The sequence below is a fragment of the Elgaria multicarinata genome, chromosome 10, assembly GCF_023053635.1.
Source record: "Elgaria multicarinata webbii isolate HBS135686 ecotype San Diego chromosome 10, rElgMul1.1.pri, whole genome shotgun sequence".
NCBI classification, from domain to species: domain Eukaryota; kingdom Metazoa; phylum Chordata; class Lepidosauria; order Squamata; family Anguidae; genus Elgaria; species Elgaria multicarinata.
In genome coordinates, this window is record NC_086180.1 from 50,826,451 (window position 1) to 50,845,450 (window position 19,000).

At 42.7% G+C, this 19,000-nt stretch overlaps 2 protein-coding genes across 2 annotated transcripts; both read left to right on the forward strand.

Moving 5' to 3' along the window:
- The first annotated feature begins 3,252 nt into the window (after positions 1-3,252).
- LOC134405196 (toll-like receptor 2 type-2) lies at positions 3,253-5,586 on the forward strand. Its single transcript, XM_063136431.1, has one exon. The coding sequence runs from the start codon at positions 3,253-3,255 to the stop codon at positions 5,584-5,586; it is 2,334 nt and encodes a 777-aa protein (XP_062992501.1).
- A 308-nt stretch (positions 5,587-5,894) lies between these two features.
- LOC134404402 (toll-like receptor 2 type-2) lies at positions 5,895-11,346 on the forward strand. Its single transcript, XM_063135088.1, is given in 2 exon segments — positions 5,895-5,901; positions 10,620-11,346. Coding segments are annotated over 2 exon segments (690 nt in total). The 3' UTR covers positions 11,303-11,346.
- The last annotated feature ends 7,654 nt before the right edge of the window (positions 11,347-19,000 follow it).

Genomic DNA, 19,000 nt, shown 5'->3' on the forward strand with positions numbered 1-19,000 from the left:
ATTCCACAGTCCCAAATAAAAAGGCGAGCAACCAGCTAGGAAGTTCTTGGTAATAAGCCAAGAAATTGGGCAGCTGAGAGCTTCAAATAGAAAGCACATTAATAATCTAAGTTTTAAAAAAATCAAGGAACATGTAAACAGGAGTGTCTCCTATCTCAATAATATTAATAATAATAACTTTCTCCAGCAGAGAACAATCCAAGGCTCAAATAATGGGGCATATCCTTGCTGTTCATATCCTAGGTTGTCATTTGCACACCCATCTCAGGATAAAAAATTACAAGTTTAATTATATTACATGGAATGTTGCACTTTTTCTCTGATGTACCTTGTTACAGTGTCTGGGCCCTGTAAAGTTGGCTGTGTACAGCAAATCTGGTTTTCACAGGCAGTGTAATTCTGACATAAGTTCTCATAAAACATAATAGTAGCAACAACTTGGATATCATTGGTCCTGTGTAATACAGCTGGTCCAATGTGGCCTTCTGATACTGAGTGTTGCCATCCTGAATCTACTGTACATTAGGGGTGTGCACGGACCCCCCGCTCCGCTTCACTTGCAGATCCGCCATTTTTCGGAGCGGGTCGCTCCGCCCCGCCCCCGCTCCGCCCACTTCCGCTCCGCTCCGCTCGGAGCTCCGGATCCGGATCCGGAGCTCCGTTTTTGCCCCCCCATAGGGTTGCATTGAAAGCTAAAAAAGTAAACAACTTTTTTTCCGTTGAAGTTAGAAACCTCACGTTTGGCACCATGACACCTCATGGGCGTATACACACACACACCAAGTTTCAAGGCAATCCCATCATCCCCTGATTTTTGGCGAATTTTTGAAAATCGGGCACCCCACACACAACATCCCTGCGAGGTGGGCAGGGGAGGAGGGAGGGAAGGCAGGCAGGCATGCAGCTGGCATTTCTGGGGGCATAAGGAAGGGAGCCAAGGATAAGCCAGTAATGCATAGAAAATGGAATAAATCAATCAATAAACAAAGGAGGGGTGGAATTAAAAGCAGCAGTGTTGCTCAATAAACAGCAAGAAGAATTAAAAAAAAAAGGCTATATCTGTCTTTTACCAGCAATAGGGGGACGTGCCCGGGGGAGGGGGAAGTAGCTGCCAGTTCAAGACAGCCACCAACAGCTCTGAGAAGAAGTAAAACGCTCACTTCAACTCATAACAGGCATTGCTCCACCACTGAAAAGTGACCATTCACTTCAACTCATGATAGGCATTGCTCCACCGTTTTACTCTCTTTGGAAGGCTCTATGGCCTTCCAGTGCAGGAGAGAGTGGGGGCACGTCCACGATGAGATGCCCTAGGGGAGCTCATCCCCTTGCACCACATCGATTCAGTTGTTCACCAAGGTTAGGGTGGGGAGCAGTGCTGTGTTTTCTATCTCTTATTCTTGGCTTAGTATATGATTTCAGGTTGTGTTTGTGCATTTGGTGGGGCTACTGTGTTAAAAAACACGGGGAAAAGCCCGTTCAGATGAAGAAAGAGAAGTTTCCCAGAATCCCAAGTTACCTGTTTTGCCTATGCCCTCCTCCAACTTTGGGATCATCATGACCGGGAGCTGACTCTGCCCCTCAGCCCTTTGAAAAAGGTATTTTTCCCGCCGATTTTTAAAAAACTTCTAGCCCGCGACCCGTACGATGCAGAAAGTTGAGAGTGGTCTCAAAATGACCCCCATCCACGACTCTCTGTGCACAAGAATTTTCAGAACGATAGCTTAAACCCCCCCCCAGTTATCCCCGATTCTTTCCCTCAATGCAATCCTATGGGCGAAAAGCCGAAACGGAGCCCCGCGGTTGACCCTATTTTTAAAAAACTTCTAGCCCGCGACCCGTACGATGCAGAAAGTTGAGAGTGGTCTCAAAATGACCCCCATCCACGACTCTCTGTGCACAAGAATTTTCAGAACGATAGCTTAAACCCCCCCCCAGTTATCCCCGATTCTTTCCCTCAATGCAATCCTATGGGCGAAAAGCCGAAACGGAGCCCCGCGGTTGACCCTATTTTTAAAAAACTTCTAGCCCGCGACCCGTACGATGCAGAAAGTTGAGAGTGGTCTCAAAATGACCCCCATCCACGACTCTCTGTGCACAAGAATTTTCAGAACGATAGCTTAAACCCCCCCCCAGTTATCCCCGATTCTTTCCCTCAATGCAATCCTATGGGCGAAAAGCCGAAACGGAGCCCCGCGGTTGACCCTATTTTTAAAAAACTTCTAGCCCGCGACCCGTACGATGCAGAAAGTTGAGAGTGGTCTCAAAATGACCCCCATCCACGACTCTCTGTGCACAAGAATTTTCAGAACGATAGCTTAAACCCCCCCCCAGTTATCCCCGATTCTTTCCCTCAATGCAATCCTATGGGCGAAAAGCCGAAACGCAGTTTGAGCCCCGCGGTTGACCCGATTTTTAAAAAAATATTGCACGTGAACCACAGCACGCAGAGAGGTGAGAGTGGTCTCAAAATGACCCCCATCCACGACTCTCTGTGCACAAGAATTTCCAGAACGATAGCTTCAAAAACAACGTAGTTATGCGCGATTATTTGCCGCAATGCAATCCTATGGCGAAATGTTTTCAAGATGGCGACCGGAGCGCTCCGACTGAACTCGGAGCTCCGAAAAATGGTCGCTTCTCTTCGCCTTGCTTCTAGGGGGTCCGCGGTCCGCTCCTACTCCGCCTCTGGGTAAGGCGGAGCAGGCCAATCCGCTACTGCTTCTACGCTCCTAATCGGAGCGGAGCACATCCCTACTGTACATGTATTTGTCCAAGGAAGCTTTACTTATGCTTACAGCTATGCCAGACTCACTGTGGTTCTGAAAATCAGTGAGGGTGTGTATAGTAGGGTGTGAATGAGCGGAACCTCTAGTCAAACTTCTCTGTTAAACTACTAATACTGTTTTGTAGGTATTAACATACCAACTGTGTGGATGAATTGTTTAATTAGTATAACTAACTAACTACATTATGTGTCTTCTTCTTCTTAGATAACCATGACTGAGCCAGTCTGGATATACATTATATACATTATATACATAAATATACATTATGTGTGTATATTTGTATCAACTGGAACTATGGGGGAAATTTCATGACTGCTCTTCCAGTCAACCCTCTCTAGAAGCATTCTGTGCAGAAGGTCTAAAATATTGACTGTTGATATATTGTTTTACAAGTAAAAATAAAAAAAATAAACAACTATAATATGCTTTTATTTCTTTTTTAAAAAATCTCTCTTAGATAACCATGACTAAGCCAGCCTGGAGCCTCTGGGTCATCTGTGTTGTTGGAGCTGTGAGTCTTTCTGCACAACACATCAATCCGTTGTGTGATGCCGCTCATTTTTGCAACTATTCCGCAAGGGCTTTGCATGCAATTCCACCTGGTCTAAGAGATAATGTCACAGGGCTGGATCTGGCCTCCAACAGCATTGAGGAAATCAGAGAAGAGGACCTGAAGTTTGCAGTCCAGCTCAGAACTCTTTTGCTCCAATCTAATCTAATTCGGACAATTGATGAGGATGCCTTTCGGTTCCTTGTGAAGCTGGAGCATTTGGATTTATCAAGGAACAAACTGACCCACTTATCTCCATCTTGGTTCAGGCACCTTTCTTCCCTGCAGAAGTTAAACATCAAAGGTAACTACTACTCATCACTTGGGGGAACTCCACTGTTTTCTGACCTACAAAAGCTGAGATATCTGTACTTGGGAAATGATGACCACTTCTCTGCTTTATGGACACAAGACCTGGAAGGAATTTCAGTTCTTGAAGAACTGGAGATTGAGGGGCGAAACATTAAACAACATGAACGTGGAGCCTTACAACCAATTAAGTTCATAAATCACATTATTTTGAATGTTCCGTCCATTCCCATTTTATACTCCATTATATCTGATGTTCGAAATTCTGTGGTGTGCCTTGAACTGAGGAATATGCAATGGCTTGACATTCCATCCTTTTCCTTGCTTGATCTGGTCCCTGTGGATGCAAAGAAAATTATCCTGCAAAATATTGAATTTTCGGATAAGTCTGTTGTTCAGCTTTCAACCGTTCTTTCCACAATGAGTCAAGTGCATGAACTTGAAATAATCAATAGCAATATGCGCAGTACGGGAGATTTCCATGGTATTGAGCATTATTCAAGGAGTTTACAAGTAATAACAGTCAGAAATTTTACAAATGAATTGTTTTATTTGGCTATAGATCGTTCTAGTGTGATGTCTCTTGTAGAGAATATTACCAAACTTACAGTTGAAAATACAAAAACTGTTATAATGCCCTGCTCACTTGCGAAAAAATTCCATTCACTGCTGTATCTTGATCTCAGTGTGAATTTGTTGCTAGACCAATCATTGAGTATGTCATTGTGCCCGGGTGCCTTGCCTAGACTGAAAACATTAAATGTTAGCCAAAATTCTTTGAAACGGATTGAGGTTGTAGCACAAAGTTCTGCTCGTGTGGTAAACCTCTCTAATTTGGATGTGAGTCAAAATAGCTTTGAAGAATTGCCAAACTCATGTGTCTGGCCAAAAAGGCTGAAATATCTAAACATCTCTGGCTGTAAATTAAGCAAACTCACACCCTGCATCCCTCAAAGTCTTGAAGTGCTGGATGTTAGCAACAATAAACTCCAAGACTTTAGACTGACCCTGCCCCATCTACAGGAGCTTTATATAAAAAACAATAAATTAGCAGCCTTACCGGATGTTATCTTCATCCCGAGTGCTAGAATAATGAATATTAGAGAAAACAAAGTTATTGAATTCTCTGAGGAACAACTTGAAAAATTTACAGAAATGGAGAGCTTGGATGCACGTTACAACGCTTTCCAATGCTCCTGTGCATTTGTGTCCTTCATCAAGTCTCAGCCAAGAATCCCTAACATCTCTGTTGGTTGGCCAGAAAACTACATCTGTGACTCTCCAGATCACGTAAGGGGTCAGAAAATAGGAGCTGCTCAGTTACCACTGGCTGAGTGTCACTTGGCTTTGATGATGTCCTTAATTTGCATTCTGCTGCTGCTGATCATCCTGGGGGTGGCATCTCTTTGCTACAAGTTCCATGTCTTCTGGTATACACAGATGATCTGGGCCTGGCTCCAAGCAAAACGCAAGCCCCAAAGAGCCCACAATCAAGAAATCGACTATGATGCGTTTGTTTCCTACAGCGAACAGGATTCAGAATGGGTGGAGAATGTAATGGTACAGGAGCTAGAGCAGGCTCACCCTCCATTTAAACTCTGCCTTCATAAAAGGGATTTTCTGCCTGGCAAATGGATTATGGACAACATTGTTGACTCCATTGAGAAGAGTAAGAAAACCCTCTTTGTGCTGTCGGAGCACTTTGTGAAGAGCGAGTGGTGCAAGTATGAACTTGATTTCTCTCACTTCCGTTTTTTTGATGAAAAAAACGATGCAGCAATTTTGGTCCTTCTGCAGCCCATTCCAGAGAAATCCATTCCCAAAAGGTTTTGCAAACTGAGGAAACTAATGAATACAAAAACCTACCTTGAATGGCCAAGGGATGAAGATCAACAACCTCTGTTTTGGCTTAACTTGAAGATGGCAATAAAATCTTAGGACTGGCTGCAGAATACTGGACAATTTTTCATAAATTGAGCAGCTTTGTTCTTCCCTCTTAATCTGGGGTGTAAACTAGGAGGAAGCAAGTTGCAATCCAGGGCCAGATCTACACTAGGCAGTATAGAGCATATAGAATGTGTCCTGGGCCCCAACAGTTGTCACTACTGTAATAAATGGTTTTAAACAGTAGTGTAGATCATACTCAGGCCTAGACAGATTCAGGATCTCTCCACTAGTCTCCCAAACTGCTTCTTCTTCCTGAATCAAAGAGCTCCATCACACCAACGATTTATTGCACACTCGCCATGCCTGGTATGTAGCTTCGTAGTCCGGTACTAGCATGATGTTGTCCATGTTCTGCATTCATTCCTCCTCTTCCCCTCGATGTTTCGTTTCTTTTTGGACTGGGGAAAGTCTGGATTATTTTCCCTCCATGCAAAATAAATGCGCTCCTCCCTCCCGTGTATTGCTGTCATTGCATTCTATCCGACCATCCCATTCTTTGTGTCTAAGGGTGGTCTCGCTAACAAAAGAGGAGGGCGTCGCATTCAACTGTGAAGGGGAAGGGAGAGAGGTCCCATTTAATTCTATGTTCTTACTCCTAAGTAGGCATGACCAGGGGTACCTTAAAAGAAATGCGGAAAATGCACCCTCCTTGCCTGCAGCAACCTCATTTTAAAGATAAAGAGCTGAAACTCGGAATCTTGAGAGCTCTTAAGGAGGGCTTTAGCCACCCCAAGTTTGAATCAGATCAGTCCATCCTTTAATTTTTTAGGATTTTTAAAATTCCCCCCTAAACCCTTTTCCTGATAGTCCCCCAGTGCGAAAGTCCACCAGTGTGAAATTCCAAGTGTCTGCATTTGTGAAGGATCTATTTTCCTTTACTTTGATCATGTAATGCTCTGCATTTCTAAGTTCATAAAATAGAGATCTGCTGTTCCCTTACTCAAGAGTAAATCCCACCGATTTCAACTGTATTTACATTCAAGTCATACCAAAATCCCATGCATGTTTACCTTTGAGCAAACCCCACTGAACAGAGAGAATAAACACATATAGAACTGACTTTTAGTAGTGTGGTCACTCAGAACCTTTTTTTAAATAGTCTAAAACTGTCTTAATAGCGAACTGGAAAGATGTGCTCTGCAACTCTATGCTTTCTTCTGAGGTCTTACTTCTGTTTACTCTGGAGAGGAGGGGTTGAAAGAGTCTGTGAGTCTTGGCAGGCAAAGGAATGAAAGAGGACACAATGTGTGGCAGATAATTTAGCTTTGGCTCAAATTGTTTAAAAATGGGCTGTTTTAAATTAGTTGCTAACTAAGAGTATACTGTTTGTTGGTGAGATATCATTTTGTTTTATTTAATGTCTTGTTCTAAATTAGTTGCTCAGGAGGGGCATGTGAACCACCAGGGCCCAGATCCTCCAGCCCATAGGTTAAATTCCAGCCCACCTGGCTCCTATTCTGGCCCTCTGGGGTTCCCCACTTCCCTTGACTCCATACCCACTTGCCGGTTGCTTTGTGATTTTGTAGCTTTTGTGTGAATTCTTCCCATTTTAAAAAGGTTGAAATGCCTCTGGTAAGACAGAGTAGCAGGACAGCTCTATGCAAAACGTGGGCTGGTGTTTCCCATTTTGTTCCTGCTCCCTTTGGCTTTGACACTGTCCTGTTTTACCTTGTCCCTGCTGAAAATGAAATGTGTCCCCTAAGTGTTTCTCCAAAATATCTCATTTGGTCTTCAAGATGAAAGAGGTTCAACAACTCTTTTGTAAATATCTCTTTTTTGTGTGTTTATCAATTTCATATTTTGTCTACATAGAAATAGTACTTTATTAAAATTCAATGTAATGACTTTGACGTTGTATAGAATGTGTCTCTTGAACACACATCTCAGTTTCTGCTGTTTGTTCTGCTTTAAAATCTTCAGATTGTTTTAAAGTGGTTTAATTTATTTGTTGTTCTTTTAAAATAAGGAAGTTTTTAAACTGGTGTAATTTTAATTGTAAGTACTTAATCCTGCATCTGATGCAGTGGACAGAGTCCAATCTTACACCATAATAAATGTGCTAGTCCTTAAGGTGCTGCAACTTTTTCTTAGTTGGTTTTGCTGCCACAGACTAGCATGGCTGCTTAATTTGGGAACTGAAAATGAATTAGGTTAGTTGTGCTAGGTGCAGAAAAGATCTTGGGGCATGGTGAAAAAACCCCGTCTGCACTTTTCGAGATGGAGGTGCTGAGGGCTCCCTAGTATGACTTAACCAGAAAGCCTCATGGAGAAAAAAAAAGCCAAATCAGGCTTTCTGATAATCTCCAGGAATATTTTTTTAACTCTCCCCCCCCCCACCTCTGTCATTTGTTTGTTTACTTAATATCCATTTTGAAGAGGAATTCTGGCCAAGGGAAACGTTTAGTCATTACGTCGTGACATTTCTGTTTGTTCTTTAAAAAGTGTAGCACCTCAAGTTCAGGATTTGTGTCCGTAGTCATGGTAGAGCTTAGAAGCGAATATCTCTATGCTGACACTTTTCTCTAAACTCGGGAAAGGGGATGGGGAGTGGATTGTCTGTGTGGTGCGGTGCTTTGGGGATGCTCACTGCATCACAGCACAAAAGGTAGATACTCTGGCCTTCTCTTAGACCTCAGCTAGACCTATCGCGAGATCTCCCCCTGTTTACATGTGGCACGTGATGACGTCAGAAGGGGAGGACGTCGCAGCCGCCATTTTTTATTTTTCTTAAAGAAGAAGAGCGCATGAACACTCATGCACAGAAAGGTAGTTTTTTTTCCTTAAAAAAATTAAACTTAATTTTCCCCCTCCCCACCCCCGATGGGTGCAGAGCTCCTGAGGAGCTCTGCAACCTGTGCGTGGGTCCTGGCTCCTTGCGAGGAATCGGGACAACCCACGATGCCCACCCACACATTCTGCAGTCTCAGGATCATCCCGAGACCACGGAAAAAGTGGGCCTAAAGTGTAGGGCGAGATCCAGGACAAGGGAGGGATCATCTTTCCCTGATCCTGGGATCTCCTGTGTGTCATGTGAATGCACAGGGACAATCCCGGGGCTCGCCCCGTGATATCGCCCCATCTAGCTATGGCCTTAGTCTTGGAATGATGGAATGAGACATGCTTCTGCTGCTTCCTCTTCCTCCCTTTCTGTCCATTGTCTTGTAGTCACCTCCTCCCTTCCCATCTGCAGTGATGGACATTTTAGCACTGGCAAGGGAGGACAAAGAGGCAGGAGCATGCAGCTCCGTGGAGTGGTGGGTGAGGCTAGGTTGGAGGTGTCTCACTACACTTCTCAGAGGGGGAAGAGATCCTCACCTGATGAGTGTGTGTATGGAGTGCCTTATGGGCCACTAGTATTACCCTGGTGGATATGCGCGGAAATAGCTACCTGAAATCATACCATTCGGTATGTGGGAATTGGTTCATGAAATGGGATGCTAAGCAATTTGAATTAGGGAAAAAAAGGATGTTTGTGATGGTTACACATTCCTATGACAAATTGCAGGCATGTTAAAAAAAAGGCATTATTTAAAATTATGTTAAATATATCATGTTAATAGAGGGGTCCAAGATCTGTGCTTTTATTCAGACCTGGGGCAAAACCAGCACTCTTTATCACACAGCATGAGCACCAATGTGGAACTAAGAAATTCTCAGTGAACCCTTGTAGAAAGCAGTATATCCACAAATTGGCACACATTGAACTCAGCTGGCTTCACTGGAAATTTTTAGATGAAGGAAATTGTGCTGCCCTTCCCTTGTTGTGGGAGAATGTGCAAAGATACCACACTGAGCTTCAGATACAATTACCAGCTTCCCCCACTCCTTGTCCTTAAGAGCAGATATTAGCAGATGCAGCAAGCTGTTAGAAACACAGGGTTTCTCTCTGTCTGACGCCCCCACCCCCCACCCCACCTTAAGTAACATTACATTCAAACAGTAGATCCAGCACAACACTGTGCTGGAGCATTTGCAAGCATGCATAAACGTAATTCAAGAAGGGTTTTTCATAACCTCCAAAATCAAGAGTTGATAAAACTACACTTGTAAAATTCCCATTCTCTATTTATTTATTACGTTCCTATTAGGGCTGTGCACAGAACTCCTGATCTGCTTCAGAGAACGATTCAGAACTTCAAATTTGGTCCTGCTCCATTTCAGTTTCATTTGGAACTACCCCAACTTGCTTCAGACTCTGGATCCAAAGCGAGATTCAGATAACAACATAGCAGCAACAACAAAACAGATTTCCCATTTTCCCATTGATTTGCACTGGAAAACAGAAACTGTCAGCTTTTTTTTTGCTGATAAATACATGACATTTGGAGAAAAGACAACCAATGGAGTTGCTTGAACTTGCCAAATTTCACAGTGATTTTTGTGCTAGCCACAGGTAAAATCTGCTCTTTTCAAGAAAACCTATCAGAGCAAAGAGCTAATAACTCTTTGGCCTAACCATGGCTTTAGCATGTTGTCTGAACAGGCCCAAAATAAATAGTTGCTATATCCTAGCATACTGACTTTTGAACCCTGGAGATGAGCTGGGAGGACCACCTGTACAGCACATAGCTGCTTCCTGTATTCCTGCATTTCTTGGAAATGGAGTCCCTGCCCTATGGGGGAATGTGGTTTCAGATCTTTCCAGAGCAAAGTGATTGACTGGAGGAGCAGCAGTCACACTGTTCCCCAAATGGGCTATTTCAAGAGTTCAACTATTATAGTTTTCTAGTGAAAGGAAGAGCCCTTCTGTGGTTCAGCGTTTGTTCTGCAAAACTCTCCCAAGTCTCCTGTCACCAGCAATAGTACAAAACAGTACAACAGTGGCATTGAGAGCCATTATTTTTAATAAAATGAGTGCAACAATAGGGTGACGCTATGACAAGGAGGACAGGACTCCTGTGTCTTTAACAGTTGTATAGAAAATGGAATTTCAACAGGTGTCATTTGCATGCATACAGCACCTGGTGAAATTCCCTCTTCATCCCAATGGTTAAAGCTGCAGGAACCATGCCTAGTGTGACCAGATACAAAAGAGGGCACCTGTGACTCTCCAGGTGATGTAAGGGGTCAGAAAATAGGAGCTGCTCAGTTACCACTGGCTGAGTGTCACTTGGCTTTGATGATGTCCTTAATTTGCATTCTGCTGCTGCTGATCATCCTGGGGGTGGCATCTCTTTGCTACAAGTTCCATGTCTTCTGGTATACACAGATGATCTGGGCCTGGCTCCAAGCAAAACGCAAGCCCCAAAGAGCCCACAATCAAGAAATCGACTATGATGCGTTTGTTTCCTACAGCGAACAGGACTCAGAATGGGTGGAGAACGTAATGGTACAGGAGCTAGAGCAAGCTCACCCTCCATTTAAGCTCTGCCTTCATAAAAGGGATTTTCTGCCAGGCAAATGGATTATGGACAACATTGTTGACTCCATTGAGAAGAGTAAGAAAACCCTCTTTGTGCTGTCGGAGCACTTTGTGAAGAGCGAGTGATGCAAGTATGAACTTGATTTCTCTCACTTCCGTTTTTTTGATGAAAAAAACGACGCAGTAATTTTGGTCCTTCTGGAGCCCATTCCAGGCAAATCTGTCCACAAAAAGTTTTGCAAACTGAGGAAACTAATGAATACAAAAACCTACCTTGAATGGCCAAGGGATGAAGATCAACAACCTCTGTTTTGGTTTAACTTGAAGATGGCAATAAAAACTTAGGACTGGCTGCAGAATTCTGGACATTTTTCATAAAGTGAGCAGTTTTGTTCTTCCTTCTTAATCTGGGGTGTATGCTAGGAGGAAGCAAGTGGCAGTTCAGGCCTAGTATAACTCTCAGGATCTCTCCACAAGTCTCCCAAAGGGCTGCTTCTTCCTGAATCAAAGTGGGCCTCTCTCCAGGGCAAGCAGCAACAGCAGCTCTATTCCCCCCTCATGTGTCACACTTACACACTTATGTGAGAAGTGACACACAGGACAATGGTGCCCTCCAGATGTGTTGGACTACAACTCCTATCCTGAGCTGGAATGGAGACATTGGGGATTGTAGTCCAACAAATCTTAAGTACAATGGATTGGGGAAGGCTGCTCCCTCTGGAGAGGCGGGGTTGAAAGACCTCTGTGAGCCCTGGCAGGCAAGGGAATGAAAGAGGAGAAGGAGACAATGTGGCAGAGAATTTAGCTTTGGCTCACGTTTTTTTTTTTTTTTTAAAGGGGCTGTTTTAAATGAGTTGTTGACTAGGGGCATACATTGTTTTGTTTTTAGCCTTGGCTCAATTTTTTTAATGGATTGTTCTAAATTAGGAATTGAGGAGGTGCATGCAGTGTAAACTAAGGTTAACATCCCCCGGCCCATGGGCTAAATCCAGCCCTCCCGGCTCCTATTCTGACCCTCGCGGGTTCCCCACTTCCTTTGGCTCCACACCCAATTGCTGATCATTTTGTGATTTCCTGGCTTTTGTGTGATTTCTTCCCATTTTAAAAAGGTTGAAATGCCTCTGGTAAGACATAGTTACTGGCAGGAAGAGCTTTACACAAAAATATGCTGGTATTTATGGCTCCCCCATGTGCTCCAACACCCCCTCCTCAGCTACAAGACGTAGGCCTCTGATGGAGTGTTATAACTAGTCTTAAAGGGCCAGTATCACCATAGACCACAGCCTCCCAGGTTGTAGCTTCTTCTTCGGTCTTCTTCCTTTGCTTCTTCTTCTTTTAACTTTGAAAATTGCCATTGCCCCAAAATATAGAGCTGTAGTAACCACTTGACCAAGCCTAGCAACTGTCTTATATGCCAAAGCCATTTTGTAGGCTAGGTGAGGCTGATACCACCATATCACCAGTATAACCAGTATAATCTAGCCCCAGCAAGATTACAAAGAATGTTATTACAACTGCAGAAATATGATATTCATATCCACTATACGAAAAGCAAAGACATGTTTATAGCGTCATAGAGTGATAGAGTGATCTACAGTTTGTCCAGTACAGACCCGCTTAGTGATCATATGCTCAAATCATTGCAAGAACACACGTCAGCAGATACATGCCTACAGGGCTTGAAGACTCTACATATTAATGGCTGGCCCAGGAGGCGCAAGCAGATTAGGCCTGAACTTTATCCCTATTGGCCTCTCAGAGACAGTATTCGAATTGAAAATGACTTGTTGCTGGTGGGACACAAAATCATCATCCCACAGGGCGCCAGAGACAACATGTTAAAACTGCTGCACTTACCACACCAAGGAGTCAATAGATCTAAAGCACATGCTCGGGCATTGATGTATTGGCCTCGTATGAATGAAGAGATAGAACGGTGGGTCAACAATTGTCAGCCATGCCAAGAACATCAGCCAGCCAATCAGAGGGAACCAATGATCCCTCACGAGATCCCAGACCTGCCATAGCTAAACGTAGCAGCTGATATTTTCGAGTTACAAGGTCACTCTTACCTGGTAGTCATGGACTACTTTTCTAAGTTTCCTGAAGTTCTCCACTTGACAGATAAAACAGCTGTGACTGTTGTTGCCAGATTGAAGGCAACATTTGCACGTCATGGTATACCTAAAGAGATAATCTGTTAACATGTACTATTTGCGAGTCAGGTTATGAGACAATTTGCAACTGAGTGGAAGATCACCTTGACACATTCGAGCCCAGCTTACCCTCAGTCCAACGGGCAAGCAGAACGTACTATACAAACCATCAAGCACATGCTATCGAAAACTCTACAAGATGGCGCTGATCCATATCTGGCTCTGTTGAACCTGCATAATACTCCAGTAACAGGTTTAGGTTTTGCTCCTGCCCAATTGCTCATAGGACGTTTACTACGGAGCACACTGCCAGCTATTACATCTGCCCTGAAGCCCAGGGTGCCATGTAGAGCGCACCCTAGATTACAAGATCGACAGAAGCAGCAGAAAGCATATTCTGACAAGCACACAGCACCTCTTCCACCTTTGCAAGTAAGAGATAGAGTCAAGTTGAAAACAGCTTTAGGTTGGATGCCAGTCCTCATCGAAGGCCTGGGCGGAGCCTCTGTTTCTTCCAGTTGGTGTTGTGGCCCTTGCTGACTGTTCAAGGAGGTTTTAGTAATAAAGGAATTCAGCAAGGAAAAGACTCTGAAGTTATTGCCTGGTAGTCTAGGGGCAAGTGGCAGGCTGAGCAGGTAAGCTCACCCGTATGGTCCCTATGCCTGAGGGATACTACACACTGTGGGGTATATGACAGGAGTATATGTCTCCTTCTGGGGCTCAGAACAGAAAATGCAAAGCAGAGGAAGAGAGCCAGTTAGGAAAAGATGGAGGCCATGTAAAGCTCCATCAAGTAGGGTGACCATATTTTGGAAACCAAAAAGGAGGACAACATGGTCGCCCCCAAGGGGGCGTGTCCAGTACCAAGGGGGTGTGCCCACTCGAACATAGCCTTGGTCATATGTCTGATTTTACAGAACACATTTAAGACAAATCTGTTCTACATAACATCTTAATGTTAAAATCACTGAAATAAAGAACAAGTGAGAGATTCAATGTATCTGAAATTAACTTCACTCACTCCTACTTTTGTAGGTTTTGCTGTACTTTGAAGCTTTTGCTATACTCTGTGTGTTACATTCTCCCCTTCCCTCAAATATCTTTTCTGACTGTATCTTCACTCATTGCAAGCTGCTGTTGTTGTTAACAGGGTTTGCTACTGGCCCCAGAATCATTTCAAATTTGGTATGGCTAAAGCTCTACCTAAAAGCTATCATGGTGCCAACTTTCAGCTCTTTATCTTTAAAAATGACAGTTTAAAAAATAATAATTTTAAAACCTCATTTAAAAAAAATCCTAAAAAATCAATGGATGAACGGATCTGTTTCAAATTTGGTGTGGCTAAAGCTCTACCTAAGTCCTATCATGGTACAAAGTTTCATCTCTTTATCTTTAAAAATGACGATTTTAAAAATAATAATTTTAAAACCTCAATTTTTAAAAAATTCCTAAAAAATCAATGGATGAACAAATCTGTTTCAAATTTGGTGTGGCTAAAGCTCTACCTAAGTTCTATCATGGTACAAAGTTTCATCTCTTTAACTTTAAAAATGATGATTTAAAAATAATTTTAAAACCTCAATTTTTAAAAAAATCCTAAAAAAATAAATGGATTAATGGATCTGTTTCAAATTTGGTATGACTAAAGCCCTTCCTAAGAGCTAACATTGTGCCAAGTTTCATGTCTTTATCTTAAAAAATGACGAAGCATTTTTGTTAATTCCCATTAGAGCTGCTCTTTGGGGGGGAAATCCAGATTTCCCCTCCCCTCCCGGATTTGCCATCAAAACCCCGGTCACCCTACATTAAGAACAACATTGCTCAAAACCTGGCTCTCTCAGCTACTGCACTACACTTTGCATAAGCCAAAGCTCGAAAAACCACATCCTGAGCAATAGCAGAGCTCTAAGCAACACAGCTTAACTCTCACAGGTTTTACTTTTTGTAGCAGCTCCTATCTTTTGGTAAGCTTTATTTTAGAATAACCATTGTTTTTATCTTCAAAAATTTATAAAGAGAAGTTATATATAAAAAAGGTATTCAGCTGACCTTTCACAGCTTGTGGCTTTATTTTATTATTATTTTGAAAGTGCTTATAGTGTTTGTAGTGTTTGAACTGGAAAGTGCTTAGTAACATTGCCTCAAAGTAAAGCGGAGTTGCACTGGCTTCAAAGGGGAAGCATACTTTAAATAGGGTGACCATATGAAAAGGAGGACAGGGCTCCTGTATCTTTAACAGTTGTATTGAAAAGGGAATTTCAGCAGGTGTCATTTGTATATATGGGGAAACTGGTGAAATTCCCTCTTCATCACCACAGAAAGCTGCAGGAGCCCTGCCCTCTTTTTAAATTTGGTCACTTTAGTATAGCTCCTGCAGCTTTAACTGTGGTGATGAAGAGGGAATTCCACCAGGTTCTCCATATATATAAATGACACCTGCTGAAATTCCCTTTTCTATGCGACTGTTAAAGATACAGGAGTCCTGTCCTCCTTTTCATACGGTCACCCTAACTTTAAAGCTAATTGAAGAAAGACCATTTTCGGAATTGCAGTTGTACCCAAGCAACCTGTAGAACCTTGAGAAAATGTTTGGCGCTCCCCTCAGCTCAGCACCTCTTTCAGCTTGGTGTCCCAGACAACTGTCCAACCGTCCACCTTTAAGGCCAGCCGGCCAACCTTAGATTCAACACCCCTTCTGTAAATGTTTTTGTTTTGGTATATTTATTTTATATAATGACCCTGTTCAGATGACATGCTAACCCATGGTAGTTAGGCATTTTGAACAAAACATTATGGTGTAGCGTGTCATGTGAATCATTCCTAACCTTGGTGGCATAACCATGGTTTAAATATGCTCGCTAACCGTTTGCTGCAAAAGGGTTAGCAGCCTAACCATGGCTTAGCGTGTTGTCTGAACAGGCCCTTTATCTATTTAATGATGATACTTTATTATAATTCAGCACAATGACTCTGACAATGTGTGCAATGTGTCACTTGGTTGTTCAACTGAACACACACAGAGATTCATCTCAATATCTGCTCTTTGTGCTGCTTAAAATTTTAAGATTGTTTTAAAGGGTTTTATTTATATAAAAAGTACTTTAATCATAAGTACTCAGTCCTGCGTCTGATGCAGTGGATATTGTCCAATCTTATGCCATAATAAATATGTTAGTCATTAAGGTGCTACAACTTTGTTGTTTTGCTGCAATTAGGTTTTCTGATCATCTCCAGCACATTTTTTTTACTCTCACACTTCTATCACTCGCTTTTTTGTTTGCTTAATGTCCATTCTGGTCAAGAAATTCTGGTAAAGGTTTACTCACGGTATCATAGCATTTCTCTTTGTTCTTTATTGCTCAGGTGGATACAAAACCTCACCTTGGGATTGCCTGTCAAGGCCAGCCCAAATTTTTGGTTACCTGGTTGAAAACATATTTAATATATTGACTAGTTTGACCCTGAGACATACAAAATTTCAGCAAGCAAGAAAGGAAAGGAAAAGGGACAGTATCAGAAAATTGGGACAATTGGGGTGTTTGAATGTTGTTGTTGTTTTAAATCCCAATTGTATAAGTATTTTTAGCTGCATTCCAGTATAAATTGAAAGTGATTGTACTAATACCTCTTTGGACCACCCATAGTTACTTACAATTATGTTTAATGATAAGATCTATTAATACAGGCATTGCCTGTTAAACTGGGATTTGATTGATGGACATTCATTTACAAAACTGAAAGTTCAAACCTTATCGATTTGATCATCAGGACCAATTTTCACAAGTGAGACGGGCATAGCAATATACTGAACTGGTAAATCACTGCTCATAACATTTTTTTTTAATGGAAGACAGGTTTTGCTAAATTTTCATGTACAAGAAATGTGCAAATTCTAGTAACTTAATTATTTTTGCCATTATTCTAACCATGCTTATTGGAATTATTTTGCTCAGCTTTAGTCAAATTGAAACTTTGAGCTTTTCCCACCAGAGAGCAGGATTTCGGATCTTAGAGTGCCCCCTGCTGGATTATTTATAGGATACATTTTAATAGAAAAACAACAGTATCACGTGGCTCCTTAAAGACTAACAAATGTATTATTATGGCTTTCATCAAACTCTAGTCCATGAAAGCTTATGCCATAATAAATCTTTATGTTAATCTTTAAAATGCCAAAAGAAACAGCCATTCCAAGTCCTGGATCGGCCCTGGATCAGCCGTGGGAAGGCTGGAAGACGTGCTCCTGGAAGTCTGGGAATGCATCCTCCGGGCCTTTTCCCCGGTAAATTGGGGCCCAGTCCCGGTTGCCCCGAAGAGCTCCATTTTTCCGGAGGTCTCTAGGGTTTTCTGGGTCATCTGGTCATCCTACCATCTGTTAATATTTTATTTTGAATTGCATTTGTAGCCCATTTCAGCATTTTGATGCGTGATTTGTATGCACAGTTTATCCATGTCAGAGCTGGCAAAAAACCTCCTAGTGCCTGAGGCTGAAGGATCTGTCACTACTGTTGACAGGGGTGGGGAGTGCAGAGCAAGCCTCTGCCACACATTGGGGTAGGAGAATGCTGCTGAGGGTGGGCAGTGAGAAAGTGCAATCTGCTGTGCGCTACTGCGGGGAGGGGCATGGAGCATAAGCTGCTGCTGCAGGGAGCGAAAGCCGCCATTGCCACCACCACCACCACCTTCAGCTCAGTATCACTCTGAAGGGTCCATTTTAAGAGTAAGGCATTGGCAGGAAGGTGGCCCTGGAGATTGCAAGTGCTGCAGCAATTACATTGGGGGAGAATTTTATCGAGTTAGTTTATATTTTATTTCCAAATATTGCCTGCTTGACTCATACAAATAATTTCAATGGAAGGAAGATTGCCACCAACTCAAAACTGTGACACACATACACCTATGAGGAGAGACTGAAAGAACTGGGCATGTTTAGCCTTGAGGAGAGAAGTCTGAGGGAAGACATGATAGCACTCTTCAAAAACTAGAAAGGTTGTCACACAGAGGAGGGCCAGGATCTCTTCTGGATCATCCCAGAGTGCAGGACACAGACTAATGGGTTCAAGTTCCAGGAAGCCAGATTCTGTCTGGACATCAGGGAAAACTTCCTGTTAGAGCAGTACAACAATAGAACCAGTTACCTAGGGAGGTCATGGGCTCTCCCACACTAGAGGCATTCAAGAGGCAGCTGGACAACCATCTGTCAGAGATGCTTTAAGGTGGATTCCTGCATTGAGCAAGGGAATTCCAACTCTACTATTCTATGATTCTATCACACACACACACACACACACACAGAGAGAGAGAGAGAGAGAGAGAGAGAGAGAGAGAGAGAGAGAGAGAGAGAGAGAGAGAGAGAGAGGAGAAACACACCCACAGGGAAATTATTTCACCTATTAATATATTTTCAAGTGTTATATGGGTAACTTCAAAGATCCAGAGGAAGAAGACGACTTCTGGTTCAGTGTGGTAACAGCCCATTTACTTTCTATCCCTCCTTGTTCCCTTTCACAGCCTAATAACAAAAAAATGGTGGTGTAAATAAAGAGTCCACAATAAGGTCTGTTGTGGTTATAACGCTCATATGAAAGGAAGCTGTCTGAGATGTGAATGGAGCAGCCCCTGGCAAGCAGTAGCAGGGAAATAAATGACTTGGCATTGGACAGTTACAAGCAGCAGGGTGCATATAGAGACAAATGGTGGCTAATCTGACCACTTGAAGATCTAATTGAGAGGACATTGTTTAACTCTTTACCCATAACTAAAGCGAACCTTGAAAAGGCTTCATACACATCTGGCTGCTACCCTACTTCAAAAGCTTAATCGCTAAATGGTGGCTCAAAGAGAAGACAAGATTTGATGGAACTGCTCCTGAGCACAATGCCCTTAT